General features: G+C 38.0%; 1 protein-coding gene across 5 annotated transcripts in view; it reads left to right on the top strand.

Moving 5' to 3' along the window:
• Trmt2b (tRNA methyltransferase 2 homolog B) overlaps positions 1 to 15,485 on the top strand; it is a 79,830-nt gene that overhangs the window by 32,606 nt on the left and 31,739 nt on the right. For 3 of the 5 annotated variants that reach the window (XM_047535689.1, XM_047535687.1, XM_047535688.1), the window contains one exon: positions 6,385 to 7,252. In XM_047535689.1, the coding sequence (XP_047391645.1) occupies positions 6,385 to 6,511 (127 nt within the window). In that variant the 3' untranslated portion in view covers positions 6,512 to 7,252. Of the gene's footprint in view, positions 1 to 6,384; positions 7,253 to 15,485 lie in introns of those variants that run through there. The other 2 variants (XR_007106373.1, XR_007106374.1) reach the window with 2 other exon arrangements.

The raw sequence follows: 15,485 nt of genomic DNA, 5'->3' as shown, positions 1-15,485 counted from the left end.
TGACTGAATAATATTCCAGGGCTGGGGATATAGCTCAGTTGGTAGAGTGCTTGCTTTGCAAGCATAAGGCCCTGGGTTCAATCCCCAGCACCACCAAAAAAAAAAAAAATTCCATTGTGTATATCACATTTTCTTTATCCATTCATACATTGATGGGCATCTTGGTTGATTCTGTGTCTTGGTTATTGTGGATAGTGCTGGAATGAGCATGGGTGTACATTTATCTGTTGGGTAAGATGATTTCATTTCTTGAATATGATCGCCATATTTACCCAAAAGTGGAATAGCTGAATCATATAGTAGATCTATTTTTAGTTTGAGGAAACTCCAAATTGTTCCCTAGTGGCTATACTAGTGTACATTCCCACAAACACTATGTAAGAGTTTCCTTTTCTCCACATTCTCATCAGCATTTGATTTTTGACTTTTTTTTTATAATAGCCATTCTACCTGGGATGACATGACATTATATTGTGGTTTTGACTTGCAGTTCCCTGTTGGCTCATGTTATTGATCAATTTTGCATACTTTTGTTGATCATTTGAATTTCTTCTTTTGAGAAGTATCCATTCATAACGTTTGCCCTTTTTTTTTTCTTTTGGTGTTAGGGTTTCAACCAGGGGTGCTTTACCACTGAGTGATATCCCCAACCCTTTTATTTCAAGACATGGTCTCACTAAGTTGCTGGGGCTGGCCTCAAACTTGAAATCCTCCTGCCTTAGCCTCTTGAGTTTCTGGGATTACAGGTGTGCACCACCATGCCTGGCCATTTGCCCATTTTTTAATGGGATTAATTTTGTTAGGTATTGAGTTTTTTCAGTTCCTTATATGTGCCAGATATTAATTCTTTGTCAGATGAATAGATTGCAAATATTTTCTTCCATCCTATAGGTTGTCTCTTTACTAGTTGTTTCTTTTACTGTGTACAAGTGCTGGGAAGGGTGAGGAGGGTTATGAGAGGTTGGTTAACGGGTATTGAAATGCAGTTAATTAGAATTAATAAGTTCTTGTGTTCTACACTATAGTGGAGGAATTATAGTTCACAATAACTTATTATATATTTTATGAGTAACTACAAGTGAGGAGCTTTAAGGCTCCAAATGCTAAAGATAAAGAGTTGGAAATTTTAAGTGTCCTGATTTGGTTAGTACACGTACCCCATAAATATGTAAAATTATTATGTGTTAATTTTAAGTGCCCCTGCACTTGATAAACCCTGCCTCAGTGCCTTACTGTAATCTTGGTACTGTGTTCAATAAAACATTTATAAAAGTAGGTGGCTAGCCTGCTGGCTGGAACTTTCCAATTTGATATTCTAAAATATTGCATTAAAGTTTTATTCTGATTACAAAGATATTTGGTGGCCTATTAAAGTTTGCACCAAATGTTTGTAACTCTCACTTCACTCTAGTTTTGGCCCTAGTCAGCTATTTTGATTTTTGAAATTGAACCCATGGTCTCACATACACTAGTCAAGTATCCTACCACTGACCTATATCCCCAGCCCAGCTTAGATTGTTTTTTATTATTGCTGATTTTTCTTTTCCTTCAGTTTTCTTTAGGTTTATTGTTCCTTTTTAGCTCATTGATTTGAAAACTGATTAGAATGTAGCTCACTGGTAGAGTGCTTGCGTACCATGTGTGAGACCCTAGCTTCAATCTCTAATGCTGTGGGGAAAAAAATTCCTTAAGTTAATGAACTATAAAGCAAAAAAATCTGTTAACATTTGACATGTGAACAATAAAGTATTCTTAGAAAAAAAGATAAAGCTGGGCATAGTGGTGCAATCCTGTAATCCCAGTGATTCTAGAGGTTCAGGCAGGAGGATGGCAAGTTTGAGGACAGACAGGGCATATCAAGAATCAGTCTTAAAAAGGACTGGGAGTATAGCTCAGGGGTAGATGACTCTTGGATTCGATCCCTAGTACTGTCAAAAATATTTAAAAAAAGATAAAATATGAAGGCATATAATAAAACCATGAAGTCATAAATGAGAAAAACAGTAAATTTATGGATATAGAGAAAATTTTTTTTAAATTATAAGGAAGTACTTGTACAACTACTTCTAAAACATTTGAAAATCTACATGAAATGGGTGATTTTTCTGGGAAAATATAAATGACTAATGTTAATTCCACTCCAGAAGGTATACTAAGACTAAATCATGGAAAATTGAGAAAGTTATCAAAGGGCTTCTCTCACTCAAAAACAACTGGCCCAGATGTTTTTAGTCTTATTTCCTTTTCTATTTGTGAACCATTACTCTTCCACCTGTCGTTTATTTTCATTATACAGTTTAAAATTTTTTTTCTTTTTGGTACCTGGGATTGAACCCAGGGACTTTAAGCCACTGAACCATATCCCTCTTTTAATACTTTATTTAGAGACAGGGTCTCGTCAAGTTGCTTAGGGCCTTACTAAGTTGCTGAGGCTGGCTTTGAACTTCTGATCCTCTTGCCATAGCCTCCCGTCTCTGGGATTATGTGCACCACCATGTCTGGCTTAAAATATTTCTGAATGTTTAGTAAAGGTGACATCTCAAATCAGTGGAGGAAAAGATGAATTATTCAGTTAATGGTGTTGGACAGCCATGTAGCTATGACAAAAGAACAAAAGAAGCTGTAAACCCAGGATGAATTAGAAAGTAATCAAAGATTTAAATGGTAAAAAAGGGGGAACTATAACTCCACCCTAGGAAATCATAAAATTCATTATAATTGAGTACAGAAGGCCCTCTGAGAATTCAGAAGCCATGTAATAAAAGGTTGTTCAGTTCGACTATATAAAAATATAGTTGTGTGTTGCTTAACTACAGGAATATGATCTGAGAAAGGAGTCATAAGGTGACTGTCCATAGTGCAAAGTGTACTTACACAAACCATGATAGCTAAGGTGTTAATAAGTAAAATAATTTTATGGGACCATTGTAAAAAATGCGGTCTGTTATTGACTGAAATGTCACTAAGACACACGTAACTTCTCCCTTCGTTATACTATAAACAAATGAAATAAAAATGTGTCATAGAACTTAATGAAAGCTGAAACTAAAGAACTCTTAGGAGAAAACCTATATGATTTTATATCTTCGTGGCCTTAGATTAGGTGGTTTTCTTAGATATGACATCAAAAGCCCAAGGACAAAATATTTATTGAAATAATTTAAAAAAATCAAATGATACCATAAAGAAAGGCACAGTGGTGCATACCTGTAATCCCAGCAACTTGGGAGGCTGAGGCAGGAGGATCCTGATTTCAAAGCCAGCTTCAGGAACTGCAAGGTGCTAAGCAACTCAGCAAGACCCTGTCTCTAAATAAAATACAAAAAAGGACTGGGGGCAATGTGACTCAGTGGTTAAGTGCACCTGGCTTCAATCCCTAATACCTCTCCCTGAAAAAAAGGGAAAAGTCAACCCATGGAATAGAAAAAAGAATAGTTGCAAAATACATCCAAAAGCCAGACAGAAAAGATCACATATTGTATGATTCCATTTCTATGACATATCTACAGTAGGCAAATCTATAGATTTGAAGTATATGATTCATTGAATTTTGATAATAGATTGGTGGTTACCTAGGGCTGGTGTTGGTTTTGGGGAGAAATGATGTGTGACTGCTAAGAGGGGCATGGAATATTGGGCCAATGAAAATGTTCCAAAATTGATTGTGATGATGGATACACAACTCTGTGCATATACTAAAAATCATTGAATTGTTAGTTGGTAAGGTATATTGTATATGAATTTTATCTCAATAAAACTTAAGTCAGTAACTTACACATGATGAAAAGCACCATAAGCAGTGACAGAAGACAAAAGAAATTGCAGTTTATATCACAAAGACTTTTTAGTATATAACAGACTCCTGGAAATCAGTAAGAAAAAGAACAACTCAGCAGAAAAATAAATAGGATATGAACAGAAGGACATATTATAAACATATTTACAAACCAAGAAATGATACTGCCTTTCCCATAATGAAATAAAAGTACACTGATACCACTTTTTACATCTCAGATTGGGAAAAGTACAAAAGTTTGATAATGTACTTTTGATAATAATGAGGAAGCATGAATATTAAAAACTTACTGTTATACATTGAGTACTAACCCTATGGAAGTTGGTCCCCTCCTTTTGGAAGGATATTTAGAAATAGATTAAATTTATAAGGTATACATACCCTTAGAACTGGTAATTCCATCCTCATGGCTTTATTCTATAGGTAAAATTCATACATGTAAAGTGACATGTATAAAGTTACTGCAGTATTTTGACAGCAAAAAATTAAATATACTAAAAGACCATCAGAAGGGAACAGATTAAAGTAAATGTGCTTTGTTCACCATTGAGCACTGTACTAGTGTATACGATGATGTTCTCTATGAAAATCTTTAAGATATGTTATTTTCGACAGCTTTGTTGATGTAGAATTCATGTGTCATAGTTCACCCAGTTGAAGTATATGATTCATTGAATTTTGATATGTTCTCAGACTTGAGCAGCCATCACCACCATCTAATTCCAGCATGTTTTTGTCATCTCAAAAGGAAACCATAGGGGCTGGGGAGATAGCTCAGTTGGTAGAGTGCTTGCCTTGCAAGCACAAGGCTCTGGGTTCAATCCCCAGCACCACAAAAAAAAAAAAAAAAAAAAAACTTGTTGAAATCATTCACTTACCTCCCCTTGCCATGGTTCTAGGAAACTACTAATCTGTTGTCTCTATGGATTTACCCCTTCTGGACATTTCATACACATTGAATCCTCCATTGTATGAGTCTTTGCATCTGACTTCTTTCACATAGCATAATGTTTGCAAAGTTGTTCCTTCCAAAATTTATTTTGCCTTATTGTATTAAAAATGTTCCATTGTGAATGTGATACTGAATATCTTTGTCCTGTATTTGATTTTAATGGAACAATGCTGCTTAAATGTGTTATCCAGGGAAACAAATACTCTTCCACTTTCCTTAGGTTTAAACTGGTACAATCATTTTAGAACAGTTTAGTGGTAAATGTCTTAAGGCCTTTAAAAATACAGTCTCTTAAACAGTTCCATTAAATAACTAACATTATGTGCAAAGCTATAACTACTAATGTTCACAGAGGGACTTTTTGAAACAGCAAAAGGTTAGAGGCAGCTTAGATTAGGTAGCAAGGAATTATAAAAATAAACTGTTACATTTATCTAGTGAAGTGGCATATCACCAGTAAAAGTGGGGTAACTTTACATATCATTAAGAGATGCTCATGATGTATTAAGTGAAGAAGTGGGTTGTACAAACTATGTACAGTGTGACTATGTCTTTAAAAATCAACCTAAATGTACATATTTGTAAGATATATGCTGAAAAGTTCAGAGTAGTGATCCTTCTCTAAATGAGTTTATAAGTGAAATTTTGTTCTGTTTTGTCCGTGACTGCATTTTCTGCTGTGAGCCATTGAGAACGGGGCTGAGGGGAGGTGATCTACTTTGAAAAATTTCAATAGATGAATATAATTCAATGAATAGTAATTGCCTTCTGTGTGCAAATCATATGGAACAGTACCTGACTTAGGCTTCTCATTCCATTTACCAAATATGTGTTGAATTCCTATTCTGTGTCATATCCTGGGAACACAGATGAATAGTGGTTTTTGCCTCTTCTATACCCTCAGAAATATTATACAGATGGTCTCTACCTTATGATGGTTGGAATTAAAATTTTTTGTCTTTATGATGGTGTGAAAACTATACCCATTCAGTGGAAACCACACTTTGAATTTTCATCATTTCTTGGGCTAGCAATACCATGATGCTGGGTGGCAGCAGTAGACCACAGCTCCCAGTCAGTCATATGATCACTAAAGGATCTCTTTTTGATACTGTGGAATTGAACCCAGGGCTTTGTGTGTGTTAAGCATATGCTTTAAACACTTGGCTCTACCCCCAGCCTATTGAATGCCCTTTTGACTTAATGATATTTTCAGCTTACTGTGGGTTTATCAGAACATAACCCCATCATAAGTTGAGGAGCATCTATATTCCAGTGAAAGAAGATAAATAAGGAAAACCGTTACATTAAATAAGATAAACCATATATATGAGAGAAACATGGGAACACAAAGAAAAGACTTCCATTTTAAGCATTTTTTTTCTTGCTATTGGGGATTGAACCCAGGGGCACTTAACCACTGAGCCACATCCCCAGTCCTATTTTGTATTTAGAGACAGAGTCTCGAGTTGCTTAGTACCTTGCTAAGTTGCTGAGGCTGGCTTTGAACTTGGGATCCTCCTGTCTCAGTCTCCTGAGCCACTGGGATTATAGGCATGCACCACAGTTCCCTGTTCATTTTAAGCAATTGTGTCCCTGTGCTTTTGTCTCTAGAAATCAGTATTTGTTTTTACAGGCTGTGCTGTCCTCCAAACTCTGCTAAGAAGCTTCTAGGCGAACCTTTTGTCCTGAGACGAGCTGTACCTGTGGATTTGTTTCCCCATACCCTGCACTGTGAGCTGGTACTCCTCTTCACTCGATAAGCAGCCTCCTAGAAGACTGAAGGTTATTTGTTAAGGCTGAAGTGTTGGAAACTTCCAGGTTTGTCATATCACTACACTGCAGACTCTGGGAATATTACTAGGGAACGGAAGGATATAGTAGGCCTCCTGTCTGAGGCAGATTTAACTGTGGCTGTCAGGTTCCTCTGTGATTATTCATGTTTGCCTAGTTTTGACCACTCACCACACCTTGGCCTTGGATTTGAACATCTCCTTCCTTTTGCTATCACCTGACAGGGATTCCTTGGCTAGTTTATAGTCTTGTTTCCTCCTTCTGATTCCGCTTCCAGCATGACAACTTAACTTTTTTAGCAGGTGGTAATAACTTCACATTGCCTGGGGTCTGTGCATTTGCTTAGAGATTTTACTATTTCTAGGTTTTTTCAAGATTTAAGAGGTCATGAGATAACCACAAATTAGAACTTGAAACATATCTAGCCTTTAAAAAAGAATAACCAGCTGCTGTAGTGATTGTATGGTTACTAAATGATTATCAGTAGAGATTCATTCCTTTGGTTTTCTAGACTTGAATGACCTTTAAAAATGTGATTTTCTCTAGGAGCAATAGCAGCAATTAACTTTCATCCACAGAGGGAGATTTGGTTTTTGGGAAGACCCTAAGGGAAGGGAGATTTTCAAAGAAGAGATAGAATACCTATAATTGTGCTGTGTAGTATGCAGAAAACTGCAGAATCTGAAACTATTGTAATATGTACTATAATAAAGTAAATATGGAAAACTGACTATTCAAAATTTTCTAGTTCATGATTTCTTCAATTCTGGAGTTTTTCTTGAATAGTTGCCTACCAATTTAGTTTATGTTTTGACTTTAATACTCTAAGGATGTGTAATTTAGCAAGCATTGGGTGATTTAAAAAAATGATATCAGGTCAGCTGGTATTTTTGATTCCAAATCCTAAATACTTCAAAGAAGCCTCTTTATTAGAAAAATATAAATGTTAATGTTAAAGCTATTTATATTGTTTCCTGTTCTTCTATGAGATAAGTTAGTCAGGTTTAGCCACAAAAGGAGACACAGGAGAGGCTCCAGAGAACAATGTCTATTATCTCAGGTCCTAGGGGCAGTCATGCCACATCACACAGGGCCACATGAGAAAGACATCAAGGTTATCAGGAGGCAAAAGGCAGGAACAAGGGGAAGGTTTAGACCACAGCCTTCATTGGGGTTTTCTCTGGAAAGGTAAGGAAGGGTGAACAGTTTAACTATCTAGTTTGAGCAGTTATGACAGGCTTGAGCTGTAGATGTGGTTGCTGGTTGTCTAGTAGTTTGCCCCAGGATGGGCAAAGGTAGAATAATGTTGTTTCTTGAAGTGTACAGGCCAGATAGAGGAGTTAGGGCTCTGAATTGGGTCCCTTTGTATATAAAGGGCTTTGCTCCAGTTTGGATCTGTAATGTGCCTAGAGGCCCATGTGTTGAAGACTTGATCCACAGCCTGTGCAGCTATTGGGAGAAGGTGGAACCTTTAGGAGGTGGAGTCTGGTGGAAGGAAGTTAGGTCATTGAAGGTATGCCCTTGAAGAGGATTGGGGCTTCCTGGACCCCTTTCTCTTTGCTCCCTGGCCACCATGAAGTAATCAGCTTTGCTCTACACCATGTGCTCCCTGCCATGATGTTCTTCCTCTCACAGGCCCAGAAGCAATGGGGCCAAGTGACTATCAACTGAAACCTTTGAAATCATGAACCAAGGTAAACCTTTCTTACTTTTTTTTGTTTTTAACTTTCCCATTTATTCAAATACAAATAGCAAGTATCATCTTACCACCTTAAGAATCTTGACATTTCAGAAATGAAGATAGCTACTCCCAGGAAGCCTTCCTTGACTTTTTGTCTTTCCTCTGGCTCTCAGAGGACCATAAAATACCTCAGAGAAATTCCCACACAGCATGATATTGCTGGTTTACTTTACAGAAGATGAACAACCTGAGGAAAAATCTGCCTTATTTGCCTTGGTTTCCCTATCTGGTAGCTTGGTTTCTTTTTCTTTTTTCTTTCTTTTTTTTTTTTTTTTTTTTTTTTTTGGGTGCTGGGGATTGAACCCAGGGCCTTGTGCTTACAAGGCAAGCACTCTACCGACTGAGCTATATCCCCAGCCCCTAGCTTGGTTTCTTGTATGTTGTAAATGTTGATGAATCTGTGAAAAAAAGTCTAGAAATGAGTCATGTTATTTCTGTTTGCTAAGTGATGGAAGCGAGGCTCAGTGATGCATATACTCTTTTCCATCTGTAGGTGGGAAAGCTGAAATCCAAGGAAATAAAATGCCAAGCCAAAAAATAACACAGAAAGTCAGGCCAGGGGCAAAGAGTTACAGGATGCAGCCAGGTGATACGTTCAAAATTATGAAAACCACCAGCATTGCTTTTTTCTTTTCTTTCCAGTGCTGGGGATTGAACCCAGGAGCTCTCTATCACTGAGTCACACCTCCAATGCTATTGATTTTTTGTTTTGAGGCAGGGTCACACTAAGTTGCTGAGGCTGACCTTGAAGTTGTGTTCTTCCTGCCTCAGCCTCCCAAGTGGCTGGGATCATAGGCATGTGCCACCACGGCTGACCCAGAGTTGCCCTCTAATGCCAGTCAGTCCTCTGTGGTTATTTCTTATATATGAAAGAGGATCTTTACTCCCTGGCATATATAGGCAGCTGTGATGGACTCTGTGATACTGATTGACTGGCTGAGAGGGATTGGCAAGAGGGTGGAGCTTGCTGGATTTTGTATGGTTTTAATCAGTCACAGATGCCTGAACAAACGGCCCATCTGGTGGAGTCCCTTAAAACAGGTAACCAAATCGTCTCCATCTCTAAGACGTCAGGGCTCTTTGTGCCAGGCAGTGGAGTGTGTGCTAGTGATACAATAATGTGCAGAAATCTTTCTTAAGTGACAAATTACCTCAAATTTGTCAGTGATGGAAAGCTGACTAACAGGTATTCTGCCTATGCCCTTAAGATAGCAAGAATTAGATAACTCCAGAAGTATTTTTTAAGACATCAAAAGAGCATAATATCCAGACACATACATACCCACACACACCCAATATAATGAATATCCCTTTTAAAAGACTATAAGGAAATAATCTAAATGATTAAGTCTTTGTTTATGGCAGTCAACAAAGGTTTGTTTTCCCCACTCCTTATGTTTTTATTTTATGTAATGGGGGATGTATATGTATATATGCACATACATACATCCATATATACACATGTTTTATGTATATTTCATTTTGAAACATTTAAAAAAATTTTCCCCAACTTTTGGGGTTATATTTTTAAAAGATTTTTATAATTGAAAATTATGTTTTGTTTGTAGTGCTGGGGATCAAATCAAGGGTTTCACACATGCTAGACAAGTGTTCCACCATTGAGCTACATTCCTGGTTCCTGAATTAAAAAAAAATGTTTTGCCATTTTTCCTTTTTTTCATTCCCCATAAGGAAATGGTGATAGCATCTACCAGTTACCTAAGCCAGAGAAATCATAGTTCTCTCATTCCTGAATCAAACTACCTACAAGGTAGATTTCCACCTGTATATCTTTTTTTTTTTTTTGAGCGGGGGGTACCTGGGATTGAACCCAGGGGCACTTAACCACTGAGTCACATCCCCTACCCTTTTTTATATTTTATTTAGAAACAGGGTCTCTCTCACTCAGTTGCCTAGGGCCTTGCTAAGGTACCGAGGCTGGCTTTGAACTTGTGATCCTCCTGCCTCGGCCTCCTGAGATGCTGGGATTACAGGCATGTACCACTGCGCCCAACTCCACATGGTTCTTTCTAAATACTCCAAACTCAACATATCTAATGTTGAATCTTTCCCTCGAACCTGTTCTTCCTCCTCTTTTCCCAGGCTTGATGAATATTCTAGTCTATATAGAGTCATTGGAGCGAGAAGCCTAGGAGTGATCTGAATCATCCTGTACTATTGCACCCATCTAATTTATCATCAGATTGCTATCCCTGTAGGCTATAATCGTTTCTCACCAAATTCTTAGTGCAAAAGTCATCTTTTCAACTGATGTTGTTTATATCCACTCATTTCCCTGCCTCCGTTCCATCCTGTACAATATGGGTGATTTTTCTAAAATGCACATTTCATTATGTTTCTCCATGGTTTAAAATCTCTTTGGCTTCTTACTTTTTTGGGGGGAGGGGGTTTACCAGGGATTGAACTCAGGGTCAATCAACCACTGAGCCATGTCCCACGCCCTATTTTGTATTTTATTTAGAGATAGGGTCTCACCGAGTTGCTTAACACCTCACCTTTGCTTAGGCTGACTTTTTTTTTTCCTGGGGGTGTGTGTGTGTTGCTGGGGATTGAACCCAGGGCCTTATGCTTGTGAGGCAAGTACTCTACCAACTGAGCTGTATCCCCTGCCCTGAGACTGGCTTGGAACTCTTTTTTGTGCTGAGGATTGAACCCAGGGCCTTGTGCTTACAAGGCAAGCACTCTACCGACTGAGCTATCTTCCCAGCCCTGACTTGGAACTCTTGATCCTCCTGTCTCAGCCTCCCAAGCCACTGGGATTATAGGTGTGTGCTACCGCACCCAGCAACTTCTTACTATTTTTAAAATAAAGTACTAAACTCTTGATGAACCTAAAAAGCCAATTCATAATCTGGGAGTCTCATTTCTCTGTACACATTCTGGTCCTTTTAATATTATGTTTCCAGGATGGGCGTAGTGGCACATGCCTGTAATCCCAACCGTTTGGGAAGCTGAGACAGGAGAATGGCGAGTTGAAAGCCAGCCTCAGCAACTTATTGAGGCCCTAAGCAACTTTGCAAGACCTTGTCTCAAATGAAAAATAAAATGTCTAGGGATGTAGAACAGTGGTAAAATACCTCTGGGTTCAATTCCTTCCTAATTGAAAAAAACCCCCAAAACAAGTTTCCTCAACTGTTTTCCCTATCTCTTCTGGCTAACTCATCTTTCTGTTTTTTAAACTTAGATATTTTTCCATGAAGGGATAGCTAATGGATGGATAAATATAGGATTGGCTGTGGACAATCTGCTTCCTCATTGTTTTGTTTTTTTATATCCTGTTAGCTCATTTTAGAATCAGGCTTCCATCGATTTTATTAAAATTTTCAAGCATAAAAGAAAATTGAAAGATGAGTACAATGAACACCTGCATATCTGCCACCAAGATTCAATAAATGTTAACATGGTGCCATATTTACTTTATGTGTATAAATACTTTTTAATAAACCATTTGAAAGTGAAGTTGTAGACACCTTGACACTTTATCTTTGAATACCTCATCATCTTGTAAGCATAAGGACATTTTTCTACATAACCATAATAACATAAACCCAGCTTAGAAAATTAACAGTGCTTACCACTTGTCACTGATATAATCTAGTATGTAGTCCATTATTTCCTAAATTGTGATTTGTGACTACCTGGTGTTTCAGAAAATATGGAGTTTGCACTAGAGTTTATATCAAAGTACTACATTCTTCATCCAGAAAGTCATTCTAAGAAAAAAGAGCAACTAAAGTAACCAGTATACTTAATAGCATGGTTCATTTACACGTATGACCTGGCTGAGTCATACATGAGTAGGTGTATATTTAATTTTCTCAAAATGTCTTTTATGGCCAATTTATACTTTATATTTGGTGGTTGTATCTCTTTAGTCTTTTAAAATCTAGAATATTCTCCCACCTTTTTAATTTTCATGGCACTGGCAATTGTACCTAGGGGCACTTAACCACCAGTCTACAACCCCAGCCCTTTTTATTTTTTATTCTGGTAGAGAATCTCACTGAGTTGCTGAGCATCTTGCAAAGGTGCTGACGCTGGCCATGAACTTGTGATCCTCCTGTCTCATCCACCTGAAGTGCTTATCATGGCACTGACTTCTTGAGGACCAGGCCTGACCCACATCATGGATTTGTCTGACTGTAGGCTAAAAATTATCCTGGTTTACCCTGGACTGTGCCATTTTGAGCAAGCTATAATTCTGCATCTGGGGAATTCCGTTAGTCTTGGGCAAATCAGGATGGTTTGTTTTCTTATGGGGTTTTTAACTGTTTCTTGAAAACAGGAAAATAGGTCAAATGGATTGATTAGATCCAGATTAAAACTTTTTTGTGTGTGGTGCTGGGGATTGAACCCAGGGCCTTGTGCTTGTGAGGCAAGCACCCTACCAACTGAGCTATATCCCCAGTCCAAAACATTCTTGATAATATCTATAATTATATGTATGTGGTACTAAGAGTAGAACCCAGGGCCTAGCAGTTTTTAGACATGCACTGAGCTGTAGCCCCAGCCTTATTCATTTATTTTGAGACAGGATCTCACCAAGTTGCTCAGGCTATCCTTGAACTTGTGAACTTCTTGCCTCAGCCACGTGAGTAGCTGGGATTATGGGTATGTACCAATGTGCCCTACTAATATTTCTTAAATGATGGTGTGTGCTTTGTGTCACATCCGCTAAGGAGGCACATAATGTCAGGTGTTCATTCTTGATAAATGTGATAGTTAAGATGATGCACTTTAAACTCTCCATGTAATTGTCCCTTTGTAATTAATTAGAAATCTGTGGGGTACAACTGGTATCTTGGAAGCAACTCTCCTGTTTCCAACAGCCTCTTAGCTAAAGATATCAGCATCCATTGATTACTATTTTGGGGCGGGGGTTGGTTGTTTTTGGACCTTCATTTTATTCATTTGTTTATATATGGTGCCGAGGCTCACACATGCTAGACAAGTGCTCTAGCCACAACCCCTGCCCCTTGATTGCTATTTTTGAACTTTTTAAAAATTTTTAAAATTTATTTTCTGACAGTAATTTAATTGGGGGTTGCACAATGTCGATTTCTTAATTCTGTCATTCACTGTATGTTTATTAGCTGATATTCTTCTGTAAAGATGAGCTTTTCCTCATCCATAGGGCATTAACTAGTTTCTTCAAAAAGCAAGCTAGGTGTGTTTAATCATTTCCCTTTAAATACAAATCTTCTGAACAAGAAGTTTGTATAATATTTCCAGCTGTGACGGTTTTTAAAAATATCACTTGATTATTCTTATTTAAATTCGGTGTTATGTATTCAGCTCATTTTATTTGATGCTCAAATTTTCTCCATTTTGGCCAGGAAGAGTCCCTTCAGGCTGGTTCCCATGTCCTTTAGACATGCCTCCATTGGTCTTTGAACACATTGTTACATTTTGGCACAAGATTCCCAGGCTCACCATGCATTTTTCCTGCCCTAGTCCTGGAATCGGTAATTTCCAATGAGCCCTGGTTCCTTTTAATTGAGAATGGTATTTAGAAACGAAGATCCAGATGCTGGGTATTTCAAGCAAAATCTAATCTGGTACTGTATTGCAGTATGTGAGATGTAAATCATTAGTACGGTGAGAAACTGTCCCAATTTCCTCAGGATATGGGATTTTCAGTGTGAAAGTGAGAAAGAGCATCTTAGGCAAACTGGGACAAGTCAGTCACCCTAAGTTTGTCACTTTGTTAATACATATGAAAGATTTAGGAAGAGCAGTAGAAATTGGGGACCAGTGTAACAAAAGTAGCTGTAAATTCTCAGGAAATTTAAGGATTGGTACTAAATGATCTGCAGTAAAATATAGTAGGCCTATAGCAATGGATTGTTCACTTAACTGCACATTAGTATCATCTAGCAAACAATGAAAAATACCAATGCCTAGGCCCCAGATATTCCAATTTAATTGGTTTTAGGAAAGACTCAGGCAACCCCCACCCCCACCCCAAGATTCTAATGTTCAGTCAAAGATGAGAACTAGTGCTCTAGGTTGGGCTTTAAGTGTGGTCTCTGGACTAGCAGCTTTAGTATTACCTGGGTGCTTATTACATATGCAGATTTTCAGACTGCACCCTAGCTACTACAGGTGGTTATGTACTCAAATCACCAGGTATTGAACCGAGGGATGCTTTACTACTGAGCTACATCCCCTGTTCTTTTTGTTTTGAAATAGGTTCTCACAAAATTGCTTAGAGCTTTGCTAAGTTTCTGAGGTTGGTTTTGAACATGTGATCCTGCCTCAGCCTCCTGAGTCCCTGGGATTATAGGCATGTGCCACCATGCTCTGCTCCTGAGGGCCTTTAAAAACAGATTCCTGAGCATCATCCCCTCAGAGGTTCTGATTTAATTCATTTTGGATACGACCCTAATATCAGTAAAGTTTCTGTCTCCAAGCTCAGTGTCTGGTGTGATGAGTAAAATTGCACTTCAAATTGCAGGTAACAAAACAACAGGTAATATGTAGGTCAAATATCTTGCTTTTCTGCTTCTTCTTCATCTAGACTTTGCAGTCCTTTTGCAGAGGTTTTCATCCCTTTAAAACATTTACTTTTCCATTGCTTCTATAATTGTTTAGGTTGGTGTGGTAGAAAGGGGATTTGGTACCATCAGTTGCTAGTAATTCCAGCTAAACCATAAAATTAACCCTCAAACACCAGGGAAAAGTGAGCTCACTTAAAGTAGGACAGTTTAAGGGTTTCCGCTCAACCTGTTTCCTTTTTACTTTCTTCTCCTTAGGCTCATCTTAGAGTTACTTAATCACTGAGTGCCAATTTTGCCATCACCTTTATCTCATGTTTGGGATTTGATTTAACACAGTGGTTACCGGTCTTAGCATATTGAAATCACCTGTAGAACTTTAAAAACCATCTCCCAGTTTCTGAGACTTGAGCCTTACCCCAAGACATTCTGATTTAATTGACCCATGTATCTGGATTTTTAAGAGATTCCCAAGGTGATTCTAATGTGCAGTCATGATTGTAATCATTTGATTAGTGCTCTGGTTGCCAAAATTGTCTGCACCTTAAAACCCTTCAGGTTTTTTTTTTTCCAAACTTCAAAGCCCAGGCCATACTCATATTAAATGATCACAATCTCTGGGGGTGGAACACAGGCATTGATGATTTCAATGTGCAACCAGCATTGAGAACCACAGTGTTGGAG

This window comes from Sciurus carolinensis, chromosome X (assembly GCF_902686445.1).
Source record: "Sciurus carolinensis chromosome X, mSciCar1.2, whole genome shotgun sequence".
In the NCBI taxonomy this organism is placed as follows: Eukaryota; Metazoa; Chordata; class Mammalia; order Rodentia; family Sciuridae; genus Sciurus; species Sciurus carolinensis.
The sequence above is the reverse complement of the archived record's forward strand: the minus strand, read 5'-3'. Positions and strand labels throughout refer to the sequence as shown.